Source organism: Ctenocephalides felis, unplaced genomic scaffold, assembly GCF_003426905.1.
Source record: "Ctenocephalides felis isolate EL2017-DRISC unplaced genomic scaffold, ASM342690v1 CF-g0.4_SCAFFOLD_01604, whole genome shotgun sequence".
NCBI classification, from domain to species: Eukaryota; Metazoa; Arthropoda; class Insecta; order Siphonaptera; family Pulicidae; genus Ctenocephalides; species Ctenocephalides felis.
In genome coordinates this window covers 9257077-9272020 of record NW_020537758.1, presented here as the reverse complement: position 1 = coordinate 9272020, position 14944 = coordinate 9257077, and the positions used below count along the sequence as shown (strand labels likewise).

The window sequence follows — 14944 nt, the reverse complement described above, 5'->3', positions numbered from 1 at the left end:
TAATTTTTTGCTTCCTCCTCCACTTAACGGTTTCAATACCGAAATCTCTATTTTTTTTTAGCTCTGAGGCTATGTCCTCTCAACTTAATTTTTGCTTCGTCCTCCACTTAACGGTTTCAATACCGAAATCTCTATTTATTTATTTTCAGCTCTGAGGCTATGTCCTCTCAACTTAATTTTTTGCTTCCTCCTCCACTTAACGGTTTCAATACCGAAATCTCTATTTATTTTTTTTTCAGCTTGAGGCTATGTCCTCTCAACTTAATTTTTTGCTTCCTCCTCCACTTAACGGTTTCAATACCGAAATCTCTATTTATTTTTTTTCAGCTCTGAGGCTATGTCCTCTCAACTTAATTTTTTGCTTCCTCCTCCACTTAACGGTTTCAATACCGAAATCTCTATTTATTTTTTTTCAGCTCTGAGGCTATGTCCTCTCAACTTAATTTTTTGCTTCCTCCTCCACTTAACGGTTTCAATACCGAAATCTCTATTTATTTTTTTTTCAGCTCTGAGGCTATGTCCTCTCAACTTAATTTTTTGCTTCCTCCTCCACTTAACGGTTTCAATACCGAAATCTCTATTTATTTTTTTTCAGCTCTGAGGCTATGTCCTCTCAACTTAATTTTTTGCTTCCTCCTCCACTTAACGGTTTCAATACCGAAATCTCTATTTATTTTTTTTTCAGCTCTGAGGCTATGTCCTCTCAACTTAATTTTTTGCTTCCTCCTCCACTTAACGGTTTCAATACCGAAATCTCTATTTATTTTTTTTCAGCTCTGAGGCTATGTCCTCTCAACTTAATTTTTTGCTTCCTCCTCCACTTAACGGTTTCAATACCGAAATCTCTATTTATTTTTTTTTCAGCTCTGAGGCTATGTCCTCTCAACTTAATTTTTTGCTTCCTCCTCCACTTAACGGTTTCAATACCGAAATCTCTATTTATTTTTTTTCAGCTCTGAGGCTATGTCCTCTCAACTTAATTTTTTGCTTCCTCCTCCACTTAACGGTTTCAATACCGAAATCTCTATTTATTTTTTTTTCAGCTCTGAGGCTATGTCCTCTCAACTTAATTTTTTGCTTCCTCCTCCACTTAACGGTTTCAATACCGAAATCTCTATTTATTTTTTTTTCAGCTCTGAGGCTATGTCCTCTCAACTTAATTTTTGCTTCCTCCTCCACTTAACGGTTTCAATACCGAAATCTCTATTTATTTTTTTTCAGCTCTGAGGCTATGTCCTCTCAACTTAATTTTTTGCTTCCTCCTCCACTTAACGGTTTCAATACCGAAATCTCTATTTATTTTTTTTCAGCTCTGAGGCTATGTCCTCTCAACTTAATTTTTTGCTTCCTCCTCCACTTAACGGTTTCAATACCGAAATCTCTATTTATTTTTTTTCAGCTCTGAGGCTATGTCCTCTCAACTTAATTTTTTGCTTCCTCCTCCACTTAACGGTTTCAATACCGAAATCTCTATTTTTCTCTTTACCTCTCTTTACCAATTTCGGTACAAAATTTTTTATTCGTCTATTTTAGGATTTGTTCTCCTCTACGTTCTACATTTTTTTTCCTTTTTTCCTATTTCAGGTCTTGAATTGTTTTTCTCTTCTGCCCGACATTCACTTCACTTGGCTTTACTTTTACCGGGCAAGTGTTTGCCTTAATGGGCTCTGCTCTAATCGGCTTGCCGGCGTCTGGTGGAGTTTTGCATTTGTGTTTGTGATTTTTTCCCTTCTGCTGCCTGAATAATCGTTTTACTTTACCGGACAGGTGGTTGCCTGTAATGCGTCGCTTCTGTCGCGGCTCGCCAACGTCTGGTGGGGTTTTGCGTTATTTCAGGTCTCAACGAATCTCAACGAATCTCAACGAATGCCCTGAACGATGGATCACTTGACATGATGTGGGTCGATGAAAAAATCGACATATCGAACGCAAATTGAGGTCAGAGGATAATGTTCCCGGACCGACTGCTGCCTGAGTGTCGTTTCACTTACCAGACTGCTGCATCCCTTAATTGGTTTGTCAGCGAATGATGGAGTTTCGTGCATTTTAAATGCGCGTGCTCTTAAATAATTTATTGAACGTGTGAACCAGTCCAGCAATGGGCGATTCGAAGGTTCCTCGTCGATACAATTCAAGTGCGTTCCACAAAGAACGTATGACGACCTCAACAAGGCAGTTGTCTTTAGACAAGAAACTAAAAAGGATTCCCTCAGTAGCGGCGAGCGAACAGGGAACAGCCCGGCACTGAATCCCCCAGGGGAAATGTAGTGTTCGAGAGGAACCGATCTCTAAGGTCAAGTCTCTCTAATGAGTCGAGTTTGCATGAAAATGCAGCTCTAATGGTGGTAAATTCCATCTAAGGCTAAATGTCACCACATCATATAGTGAACAAGTACCGCGAGGGAAAGGCGATATCGTTCAGGGAAACAATTGAGAAACCCGAAACACCTTTTCGAGTCGGCTTTTTTCTTTTCTATACCGGCTTTGAACATCGACATTTCTATATTTTTTCCCTACCAATTTCAATACGAAATTTTTCATACATCATCCAGTTCTATTTCAGATTCTGTTTTATTTCACGTTCTATATTTTTTACTTCACCGTTAGTTTCAGATCTTATTGCTTATTTGTTTTTTTACTTGACGGTTCAAAAACCGCACTTTTCTACATTTGTCATTTATACCTACTTTAGGTCTAAAATTATTACCTCTTTTCACCTAACGGTTTAGAAACCGATTTTTTAATATTTCAGCACTTTATGAGCAAACGTTATTTGCTGCTCGAATTTACAAGAAAAAGGTAAATTATTTAGAAAATGGATAAAGTTCAACAAAATTAACAACAAATTCTAACCTATATTTTTTATTATAGAGAGAAAGATTTTCTGTTGCCAGCAAACAATGGCCTGGGTTTGTAAAAGCATATGTAAAAGAAAGAAATATCCGGAGTTGTTTTGAATAAAGGTATGTAATACTATATAAAAATTATAGAAAGCAATCAATTTTGCAATCAGCCTGATATTATTTTTTTTCAGAGCTTGATAGAATAGAGAGAATGTATACATTTGTTGAAATTAACAACAAGTTTGAATTTATATTTTTTCATTATATGGAGAGATTTTCTGTTGTCAGCAAAGATCAAAAGGGAAAAATATCTGGAGTTCTTTTGAACAGAGGTATGTAATAAATAGTAAATAAAAAATAATTAAGTTAATCAAATCACTTTTGAAATCAGTCTAATATTTCTTATTTTCTTTACAGGGCTCACGCGGTTCCGAGCTCAAAAGGTAAGATTTTTTTTCTTCAACATGTGAGACATATTTTATTTGTTCATTATGTGCATACAATGTTTTATTATTCTTCGGATACACCTTTAATCTCTTTATATGCTATTCAATTATTTTTTTCTAAATGTATTCGTGTATTATATATTCGTTAGGCATAAAGTATTCGTTTATTAAAACAAAATTAGGAACTTTTTCGGCATTATATTAGGTTGATAGGCGTAGGATTTTTTTCTAATTCGTTTCATAACATTTCACCTTTATTTCCATTTATAATAAACCTTTCCTTATTCCTGGTATACATGTGGCCAATAAGTGTGGTGTACTTGGCGGACTAGTGACATTGGTGGTCAGAGGTAGCTGGCTGTCCTCCAGGACTCACTTTTCCTAACTAGGCAATATTTGTGAATCGAGTATTTGAGTTGATTACCCCTATACCCTCATACCCTTAAACCCTTAAAACCTTATACCATTTCCCTTTTCCATTCCTCCCTCTCGAAGGGTTGTCACCTTAACGCGGTGAGAGGGTCTGACTTGCCAAAAGTCACCAAGAACAACCCACTGAACTTACTTAATAAATAATTTTTTTCTAATTTTTTTTTATCTTCTTTTCTATTTAAGAATTTTATACTTCAAGTATTTAAAAAGTTTTTGTTGATATTATTATTAATATTATTATATTTTTGAGTAAGTTTGCCTTTGCTAATGTTATGAAATTGAATAGTTTGATTATTAACTTCCCGTAGGGTTGTTATAGTAATGGATCGAAAATCGAAAATAAAACTTTTTGCATTTCTCGACGTTTTAAAAGTTTCTGAACATTCTGGCATACTTAAGAAAATATGGATGAGTGTGTGCGTGTGTGTGTTTTGTATGTCCGCATTTTTTCGTCCAGGTTTTCGGGCGCACGGATCAACCGATTTGAATGGTTTAAAAAATATTCGATTTCAATTGATAGGGAGATGTGCTGATTAGTTTTTAGCAAAGGTAGGTCCAGCCGTTACGGAGATATGGAGCAAAGAGTGCAGAAAATAGAAATCAAGTTTTTGAGAGAACGGATCATCCAATTTGTATGATCTATAGAACATTCTTTCGTAATGACGGGCAAAAGTGGTTATTAGTTTGTGGCAGAGGTAGGCCTAGCGGTTTCGGAGATACAGAGCTAAATGTTAAAAAAATTGCACTTTTTGAGAGAACTAAGCGTCTGATTTAAAAGATTCAAAGAACTTTCTGCTTGTTTTAACAAAATAATTGCTTTTGGAAAAAAATTTTGTTTCTAATTTTTTTTTCAAAAAATATTTTTGTAATTTTGTCACGTTTCCAATTTTGTGAAAACTATTGAAAAATGTGAAAATGCCGCCAGGCTAAGCACAGTATAAGTGAAAATGTCGCACAGAATTATTTGCAAATGCATTTATACTGTGACTATACGGGAGCACTTTTTCAATTTTGTGCAAATTAGGCAACTATTTTTTTTAAATTGAATTCGAAATGAAATGACGATTCTTAATGTTTTGGAGATAAATTGATTTATGATTTATTCAGATATAACAAGATAGCAAGAATAATGAAAGTTACAGTATTTGTAATAATATATTTGAAAACGTTTGTTAAAATAAGTAAAAAGTTCTTTGAATCATTCAAACCGGACGCTTAGTTCTCTCAAAAACTGCCATTTTTTGCACATTTCGCTGGGTATCTCCGAAACGGCTGGACCTGCCTTTGCCAAAAGCTAATTACCACTTCTCCCCATCATTACAAATTGAATGTTTTTTAGATCATTCAAATTAGATGCTCCCTTCTCTCAAAAACTCGATTTCTATTTTCTGCACTTTCTTTGCTCCGTAACTCCGAAATTACTATTTAAAATTACTATAACTTACCCAACGCAAAGTTAAAAATTATATCAAATAATTTAAAATAAATTGTTTAATTAAAAACGTAAAATTTTGTCTATTAAAAAGGGCGCCTGAACGGATAGGGCCTAACGGACTGGGCATTCTGCTATTAATTAATACAATTATTAATTAATATTAGCAGATCGTTTATCAAAATAAGATAATAAATATGACAAAGATATAAATTTCATGGGTACGTTTCGATACTAAAAGCGTGCCATCATTCAGCAAGTCTAATCTGTAAAATAATGAACATATGAAAAAGAAGAAATAAAACTTTTCTGCTTATTTTATAGAAACTGTTCGACTAACGCGAAATACATCGCTTTTACATTTTTGAAATCACTACAGCCCTTTTCAAAAACGAAAAAAAAACTGAATTTTTGGAAAAAAACGATTTTTTAATTCCGATATTTTTTGAAAATTTTCAAAATTTTAATATTTTTTTGAAAATAATGAAAAATTTCGAAAACTTGAATTTTTGTAAGTGATTTTTATTTGAAAATTCTGATTTTTGTTGAAAATTTTGTTTTTTTTTTTTGAAAATTGACATTTTTTCTAAAGTATGCAAAAATATTCAGAAATCTTTGAAACATGAAGATATGCAAACATTTTCATTTTTAATTTTTTTGGGATTACTATAACTTACCCTACGGGAAGTTAAGAAAAATCGGTTTACAAACACAAATTCTTTTCCCTAATTTAATCACTAACAAACTTTTTTTTCGGGATGTTAATAAAACACTTATTTCAAAATTTTGTTGTATTTAATGTTTCTTATAAAAATTATTATAAATAAGTTTTTTACATTTAAAATTATAAACATACGAATGAGCATTATTTTTATGGATGGTCTCATTAACATTTTTCCTTAGTTAAGATTGCCTTCATGGCCTCTTGGAACAAGTCTTTGTTTACATATTCTAGTCTTTCCATTTCTTGCTTTTCTTGATAATTAGAAACTCCGCTCTCTGTATTTCCCGAATTCAGTAACAATTCATTTGAATTAAACATACTTCGATTTGTGTTCAAAACTTCTATGATAAATGGAGATTCCTCAGATAGATTTAGGGTTTTTGCTAAGGAACCGATAGGTTGCGGTTTGAATTCATTTGAGAACATATTTGACGGTGCTGGTGCAAAAAATGCGTTACTAACTGCGCCTTTTAACATTATTTTTCTAATCATTTTTCTGCTTGGGATGTGCCAAAATATTACTTTACTGTCCTGTCCACCGGACATCAAAGTTTGCCCATCTGCAGACGTGGATAAACAAGATACTGTGCTTTCGTGTCCGGTGAAACACATATCTGTAGATTCACCTTCGACAACATTTGGAGCACTGCATAAGAAAAATTGATAAATCTTTCCTTCAGCATCTCCCACAAATACAGACTGTTCCAAAAAGTCCATGGTGACTGAAGTCAAAGCATTTTTGAAGATAACAGAATTTAATAACACACCCCGTGTCAAATCATAGATTCTGCAAGTACGATCTTTAGAAACTGATATTAATTGTGTATTCAAGCCTCCACGGCCGACAAAAATATCCGTTACTGGTAAAGTGTGATCAGAAAATGAATACAAAGGTTCTTGTGTCCTCTCATTCGCACCAACAACTTGGATTAAATAAGCAAAATTCCATACCAATATCACACCGTCTTGACCGGCAGTAATCAAAAAGCTACCGTCATCAGTAAATTTGACACAAGATATAGGCTGGTAATGGCGTGATATCACACTAGCAAGACGGCCTGTACTCGCATGCCATATGTGCAACTTATCCTCGATACCTGCTGCTAAGTATATGCCTTTGGGGGTGACGTCTAGGGCTCCAACTCGTCCCGGGCATATCATGCGCAAACCCTGCACGGTTTCTTGACTGTTAATAGGCCAGACGTTTAGTAAAGGTTTTACACGGTCAGCTGCTATTAGATAGTTGTGGTTTATTAAGGAAACTGTACGAGGAGAGGCTAGATTGCCGCCTTTGTAACTCATAACCATTGTGCAAGTGTTTGGATCATAAACACTTGTGTTGTTTTGACCGGAATCATCGCTTACAAAAACCACCTCCAGCAAATTATTCATGATTGATCTGTAGAAGAATAAATAGAAATAAATAAAATTAGGTGTTTGTGGACAACCGGCGTTTTTATAGGCTAATCATGTGGATTTTAAGATATAACTTGAACGCACCAATATTTTAATGCCACAAATTCAGGAAATCTTGTGTATTAAAAAAGGACTTGAGTGGAATAGGTTTTATTAATATTTGCACTTATCTTAATAAAATTTTGCAAAATTTTTGACAGTTGCCAAAACCATAGCATTTAGGTATGAAGTTGTCTGTTTACGACTACGAATTTTTATGTCCGCCATATGCTTTCAACTGTCAAAATCTGAAAGCTGTCAAAATGTCGAAATAAACGCACCAATAATTTAATGCCACAAATTTAGGAAATCTTGTGTATTAAAAAAAGGACTTGAATGGAATAGGTTTTATTAATATTTGCACTTATTTTAATAAAATTTTGCAAAATTTTTGACAGTTGCCAAAACCATAGCATTTAGGTATGAAGTTGTCTCTTTACGAATACGAATTTTTATGTCCGCCATATGCTTTCAACTGTCAAAATCTGAAAGCTGTCAAAATGTCGAAATAAGATCTTAACAATATTTTGTGCTTTTAATAATTAATATTAAGCGATTTAAATAGTCTTTCAAAATTATGTACGAAATTGTTAATGCATCGTGAAATTTATGTGGTTTATTAATACAATCGTTAACAAATTTAGCCAAAAATTTAATGCTATGGCTCAAGGTAATTCTGAAGTGATTTGTTTGGACGATTCTGACGACAGCACAGTGCCAGAAAACAAAGGTATAATAATAAATAAATAAATAAAATTATATACAAATCACTATAATAAATATAAATCATATATCATTTTCCACAGGAGTTCTAGAATGCCCAGTTTGTTTGCAGACATGTATACACCCAGCCCGTTTGCCTTGTGGACACATATTTTGCTTTCTGTGTGTTAAGGTAATAAATTATCAAATAGTTTGTAATCAACAATAGTATTGTTTATTAAGTAGATTTGTTGTGTTTTTAGGGAGTAGCATTCCAAAGTAATAGGTGTGCTTTATGTCGAGCAGACATACCTATTAACTTTTTGGAACATCCATATCTTGTGGAGAATTATGAGGAACCAAAAGCAGCTCCTGATAGTTACCAATGGTTCTATGAAGGGAGAAACGGTTAGTAAATAATTCTTTATATTTATATATATATATATATATATATATATATATATATATGTATATTATAATTTTAACATAATTCAACCATCATGTGCAAAACATGTGTCGTATTTAATATGCCAAATGCGTCCCTACAACAAAAATCACTGATTTGTCTTTTATCTTTTATCCTATAAATGATTTCTAGTATTACCTTTATTTATTAACTGCGACACTTGTTTTACACAGGTGGTTGGTGGCAGTATGACGAGCGAACAAGCGCTGAATTAGAAGAACATTACGCCAACAATTGTGAAGAAGCCGAAGTACTTATTTGTGCCAATTTATACATTATTGACTTTGTTCGTCTTGTTCAGTATAAAAAGGATCAAAGTTGGAGGAAAAGGAAAATAAAACGGGATATTAAAACTAACATGTTTAAGGGAGTTGCAGGGATTGCAAAGAATTAGATAGATAGTTGATAGTTTAGTTGTTAAGATTATGAAGTTTAAATAACTATTGGTAATAAATAGTATTAATTATTTTTTAATAACGCATCTTTTATTCAAATTGTGTAATTTTCAGGGACTAAAAATAATTGACTTCCCGTAGTGTAGTTATAGTAATGGGCCGAAAATCGAAAATGAAAATTTTTGCATTTCTCAACGTTTTGAAGGTTTCTGAACATTTTACTGGCATACCTCAAAAACTAAATAGATGTGTGTGTGTTTTGTATGTCCGCATTTTTTCGTTAACGTTTTCGGGCGCACGGATCAACCGATTTGAATGGTTTATAAAACATTCGATTCCTATTGATAGTGAGATGTGCTGATTAGTTTTTGGCAAAGGCAGGTCCAGGCGTTACGAAGATACAGAGCAAAGAGTGCAAAAAATAGAAATCGAGTTTTTGAGAGAACGGATCATCCGATTTGTATGATCCAAAAAACATTCAGTTCGTAATGACGGGGAAAAGTGGTTATTCGTTTTTGGCAAAGGTATGCCCAGCGGTTACGGAGATACAGAGCTAAATGTTAAAAAATGGCAGTTTTTAAGAGAACTAAGCGTGCGATTTAGGTGATTCAAAGAACTTTCTGCTTGTTTCAACAAAATAATTGCTTTTGGATAAAAAAAATTTTGTTTTTAATTTTTTTTTTTTTCAAAAAATATTTTTGTAATTTTGGATTGAAAATTCAAAAAATGACCCAGACTAAGCACAGTCTTAGCGCCACTCTGGTACAAATGTTTACCCAAGTGCGTTTAGACTTTTTTTGTACTGAAGTACTTTTCCAATTTTGTGAAAACTATTGAAAAATGTGAAAATACCGCCAAGCTAAGCACAGTATAAGTGAAAATGTCGCACAGAATTATTTGCAAATGCGTTTAGACTGTGACTATACGGGAGCAGTTTTTCAATTTTAAGTAAATTAAGGAACTTTTTTTTTTTGAAATTGAATTCGAAATGAAATGATGATTGTTAATGTTCTGGTTATGAATTGATTTATGATTTACATGTGATTTGTAATTTTGAAAGTTACAGTATTTGTAATAATATATTTGAAAACGTTTAAAATTTCTCGAATATTTTATTACGATACGGGAAGTTCCAGCAATTTGCATTAAGGCACGATGCCATGCGCCCTACTAGTTTAATGATATATATATATATATATATATATATATATATATCTTGGGCATCCATCCAGTAATTAAAAAACAGTTTTATTGAAAAATGTTTTTATTTAGAGAACATACGTTTCGGGTCTTGATTTGACCCATCTTCAGTGCTACAATTAAATAATTCAGGGTTACAAATTAAAACAATATAAAAAATACATAATTACAGACAAAAATAAGTAAAACCAAAGTATATGAAATGTATATATAAAAAACAACCGTAAAATAAACAAATGTAAAGAAACTCACCATACAAATAAATTTTGAAAAATAACACAAAATGATGATATATATATATATTTTATTATTTATATATATATTATATATATTTTATTAGGCTGGTGGCAATATGATGAACGCACAAGTATGGAAATTGAATCCTCTTATGCAAAAAATGAAAAATTTTGTGAGTTACTCATTGCCGGATTTATTTACATTATTGATTTTGAATCAATGATGCAAATCAGAAGAAATGAGCCCCATAGAAGAAGACAAATAAAAAGAGACATTGCTACAATACAGAAAAAAGGCGTTGCTGGCATTCGGACTGAGGGCTATGTGGATAATGGAAATTACACAGAAATTGTTGAAAGTAATGAAAATGTTGAGAGGGACAGGTAAGATATATTGATATATATATATATATATATATATATATATATACAAATATTTTACTATAATTTTCTATTACAGGATACAATTCCCAGAATCATTTGAAACCAATATAGCCTATCAGAATTTGGATCATTCAAATGTATTAGATAATACATATGAAGATTCAGAGACATCAGACAATGAAAATAATGAAAGCGTTCCTCTGGAAGAACCGAGACCGATCATTGACTTGACAATTGAATTTGACAATTTTATTATAAACAGAATACGTGAGCTAAATATTAATCAAGAGCAAACAAGTGATAATGAGGAATAAATGTGTATTGATCTTTTGAGCCAAAACAAAGACTGATTTTATGAATATTTTATTAAAATGTTTTGTTGTGGTTTTTATGTAAATATATAAAATAAGTATACTTGGGTAATAAGCATAATTATATCATGTTAATAATTGTATGTATTATTTTTACAATATAGATATTTTAAAATTGATTTTAATTTGGGATTTATTTAATTATTTTTAGTTTTGTCAGAAGATGCTTATAAAGAAATATAAAAAATATTTGTAAATATAAAAAGGATTGAAGAAAAATAAATTGAGGATTGTTATGTTAAAAATATATATCATAAGTTATAAAAATAAATTGATTCATTTACTGATAAAATGGAAGGAGAATGTTAAAGAGGAAAATCTGGGTTGTGAGTATTAGAATTAAACTATTTTATAAACCCAACTATTCATATAATTTTTTATTTAATTATTTTTTCATATAAAACCTTTTATTTCCAATTATATTATAAAACCATTTACTATGATTTATTATAAACCATTTATATATACTAAAAACAAACATGCAATGCCTTGCATATTTTTTAACAATAATTATTTCTATCTGAGCATTTTTATTTACACTCAAGGCTCCATTTTTTATATATTCTATTTAGCTGGTCGCTTTTATATGCGCTTGAGCACTTTTAATAACATCCAAAGCCCCGTTTTTAATTAAAACGTCACCCAATTGATTTCCTAAACTCTCACACTTTTCCATGAGTATTTGATCAATATTGTTTTGTAACAATATTCCACAAAATAATTTAACGTTTGTACTTTTTGTTATGTCTTTAATATTGTCTTTTACGGTATTTATTGGATGGGTTTTATTTTTATTAAAGAAAGGGCATAAATTTAGTAAATCTTCTGGAACGGATTTAGTGATGTCTATATTTTCTGTACTACAGTTTTCGCTTGATTCTTTATCAGATATTTTGTATGGGCATTTTCCAATTACTTTGTTGTGGTGACCGGCTTCTAGGTACGGACATTGACCCATGAAATCTTGTCCGATTGGTAAAATACTTAAGACACAACTGTCACAACTTTTAATATCTTCTGCATTTTCTTTATCTTCAACTTCTTTACTCTCTTTATCCGAATCATCAACTTTAGCTCGTTTTGGACTTACAACTATTTCTTCAGACGGTTTCCGGTCTATATCACTATCCTGCAGTGATATTTTTAAAACATCTTCAATCTTAGTCTTACCATCAAGACTCCATACAGCACCTCTAATTTCTAACTCGCTTTTTGTATCCAAATTATGTAAAATTGTTGAGACTGCGACAGGAGCACTGCAACCGCCTCCTAGTCGTTTCAAAAAGCTTCTTTCAGCCAGTACCCGCAATACAGTGTTTTCGTGAGAAAGTGGTGCAATTAATTCAATCATTTCAGTATCATAAGCTCGGCATTCGACAGCGTCTATTCTTTGGTGCCAGCCCATTCTGCATAAACCAGCCTTTGCAAGAAGGAGGCCGGTCATGCGTGAATCTGCTGCATCTAGTTTTGCTATTCTTGTGTTTAAATTTCCACGCACATCACACACTTTAAGATTTGGATACTGGGCTGATAATTGTGCTGAACGTCTTAAGCTGGAAGTACCAATAATACTGCCGTCTGGTAAGGTACTCAATTCTTTACCTTTAAACTCTTTTCTTAATACAAGGGCATCACACGGATCCTCCCTTTCCAAAATTGCTCCAATTGCCATACCGTCCGGTAAGGATGTAGGAAGATCTTTCAATGAGTGTACAACAAAGTCAACAACGCCGGTTGTTAAGGCATCTTCTAGATCCTTAGTAAATAAAGATTTTTCACCAATTTTTGGCAGTGACACGTTTAGAACCCTGTCGCCAACGGTGGTCATGGTATGAATTTCAAATTTTTTTTCGGGGTCTAGATCCTTAGTAATAAAGATTTTTCACCAATTTTTGGCAGTGACACGTTTAGAACCCTGTCGCCAACGGTGGTCATGGTATGAATTTCAAATTTTTTTTCGGGGTATAAAGTTTGAAGTTGATGCATTACATATCTGGTTTGAATCAATGCAAGCTCACTTTTTCGGGAACCAATTTTTATAACTTTATCACACATTTTTATTATGTAAAAAGTTTCTAACCTCACAAAATATCAAAGTAATCAGAAACTACCGTAGTTGTTGATGTTTTGTTAAATGAGATACTCCATAATTTGGTTAAATTGATGTGTCCCGATGCTTGCGGAGTCACTATTCATTTATATAAATTCTGATACATGACAGATAGGTTTTGACGTTTCAAAAACACCTACGCTCTGAAGTTGGCTCCGGGATAGAGCATAACCCATATACTCTTCTTTTATCAATGGCATAACCTGTCATTTCATGGAATATTTAGTCCCGCGTTCTTTTCTCATTTTTGTTAGGGTATAGCGTCGCGTCGGTTTCGTTTCAAGTAAGCGTTTTATTATATTTTCTGCTTTTTCTTTTCGTGTAATTAGAATTCTTTCGTTCTGTTGCTATTTCTAATTCTATTCTTTTTTTATTTGTTTATAACAGTTTTTTTTCACATATTTCGGTTCGGTTTTTCGTTTTTTTTGCTCTGGATCGCTTTCCTTGCGTTGCTTTTTTTGCTCTAGTAAGCTTCTTATTATAATTCATGCTTATTTTTCATATTTCGTAGTTAAAATAAGTGTTTTTTAGGATTGCGTAAGTTTCTTTTTAGTTTAGTTACGTGTTTTTTTAGATTTTTACTTAGCTTGCGTAAGTTTATTTTTCGTTTCATATTTTTACTATTTAGATACTTACTTTTATTTCACTTTAAGTTACATTCTATTTTATAAGCTTATTTTTAGATTTTGCTCATTTAAGTTTATATTTACTTTAGAATTAATATCATTTAGATACTCACTTTATATATTTACTTTTTAGCTTCTAATTTTCTTTACATTTATTACGATACATTTTATTACCTTCATTACTTTTATTTTATATTTCACTTTATTACTTTACTTATGTGGCAAGATGGACAGCGACTTTTTCTGTACCGAGTGTCAGATTCCATTCACAGCTCGTAGCTCCTTGTATCGCCACATGAGACAAAAACATGACAAAGAGCCAAGAGCTGGTATCCCAATGCGTGTGCTTTCTGCCTTAAAACTTTTAAATTTAAGTATTTATTAACTCGTCATGTGAGCCAAGTTCATAATAATATCCCTAACCCTTCACCTGCCCAATCTTCTTCGGTATCTTTTGAAGACATTACACACCTTTCCTCCTCCACTAAAACAAATATAAAGCATCCTTCTTTTTATGTTTAATTCCAATGTTTATATTTATTCTATATTATTTATATTTATTCTATATTATTTATTACGTGTTTCCTGTGACATGCTTTATATTGTAAATAGTATGTGTATATATTTTGAATACAAATATTTGATGAAATAGATGGTTTTAATTGTGTTTCTTATTACCTATGTTAATCATTGTTAGAAAAAGTAATCAGATCACTTAAAGATAAAAATAGGCAACAATATCGGACTGAACTTAAGTTTATTACATTACTATACATATGCTAGCCTTTAATATATATATATATATATATATATATATATATATATATATATACATGCATACATATGAGTTAAGTTCTAATAATCAGATGTTACATGCTACAAGACTCTTGTAGCTATTTTGATGTTCAGGCTGAAGTCCTAATCTTAATTCAGTGAACCCTACAATAGAATTAAAACACACTAAGCAAACAAAAACAACCTGAATAACATTTACCTGGAAACAACCTGAATAACATTTACCTGGGTAAATAAAATAACTATACTAAAACACTCTGCGAAGCCCTAATTAAAAACTTCCTAATAATTTCTAACAAAACTGTACTAGGTTTTGAATATCTATAT

At 32.1% G+C, this 14944-nt stretch overlaps 3 protein-coding genes across 3 annotated transcripts; 1 reads left to right on the top strand and 2 right to left on the bottom strand.

Annotated features, from left to right (window-relative positions):
- Positions 1-5926: 5926 nt before the first annotated feature.
- Positions 5927-7517, bottom strand: LOC113372381 (WD repeat-containing protein 18-like). The gene is made up of 2 exons (XM_026612703.1): positions 7378-7517; positions 5927-7276 (listed from the first exon to the last, which is right to left on the bottom strand). The coding sequence occupies exon 2, from the start codon at positions 7267-7269 to the stop codon at positions 6040-6042; it is 1230 nt and encodes a 409-aa protein (XP_026468488.1). The 5' UTR covers positions 7270-7276; positions 7378-7517; the 3' UTR covers positions 5927-6039.
- A 314-nt stretch (positions 7518-7831) lies between these two features.
- LOC113372380 (E3 ubiquitin-protein ligase rnf146-like) lies at positions 7832-11048 on the top strand. The gene is made up of 5 exons (XM_026612702.1): positions 7832-8062; positions 8139-8227; positions 8298-8442; positions 10436-10715; positions 10792-11048. The coding sequence occupies exons 1-5, from the start codon at positions 7942-7944 to the stop codon at positions 11027-11029; spliced, it is 873 nt and encodes a 290-aa protein (XP_026468487.1). The 5' UTR covers positions 7832-7941; the 3' UTR covers positions 11030-11048.
- A 536-nt stretch (positions 11049-11584) lies between these two features.
- On the bottom strand, positions 11585-13282 carry LOC113372504 (porphobilinogen deaminase-like). The gene is made up of 2 exons (XM_026612840.1): positions 12990-13282; positions 11585-12894 (listed from the first exon to the last, which is right to left on the bottom strand). Exons 1-2 carry the CDS (start codon positions 13139-13141, stop codon positions 11655-11657), a joined length of 1392 nt encoding a protein of 463 aa, XP_026468625.1. The 5' UTR covers positions 13142-13282; the 3' UTR covers positions 11585-11654.
- Positions 13283-14944: the final 1662 nt, after the last annotated feature.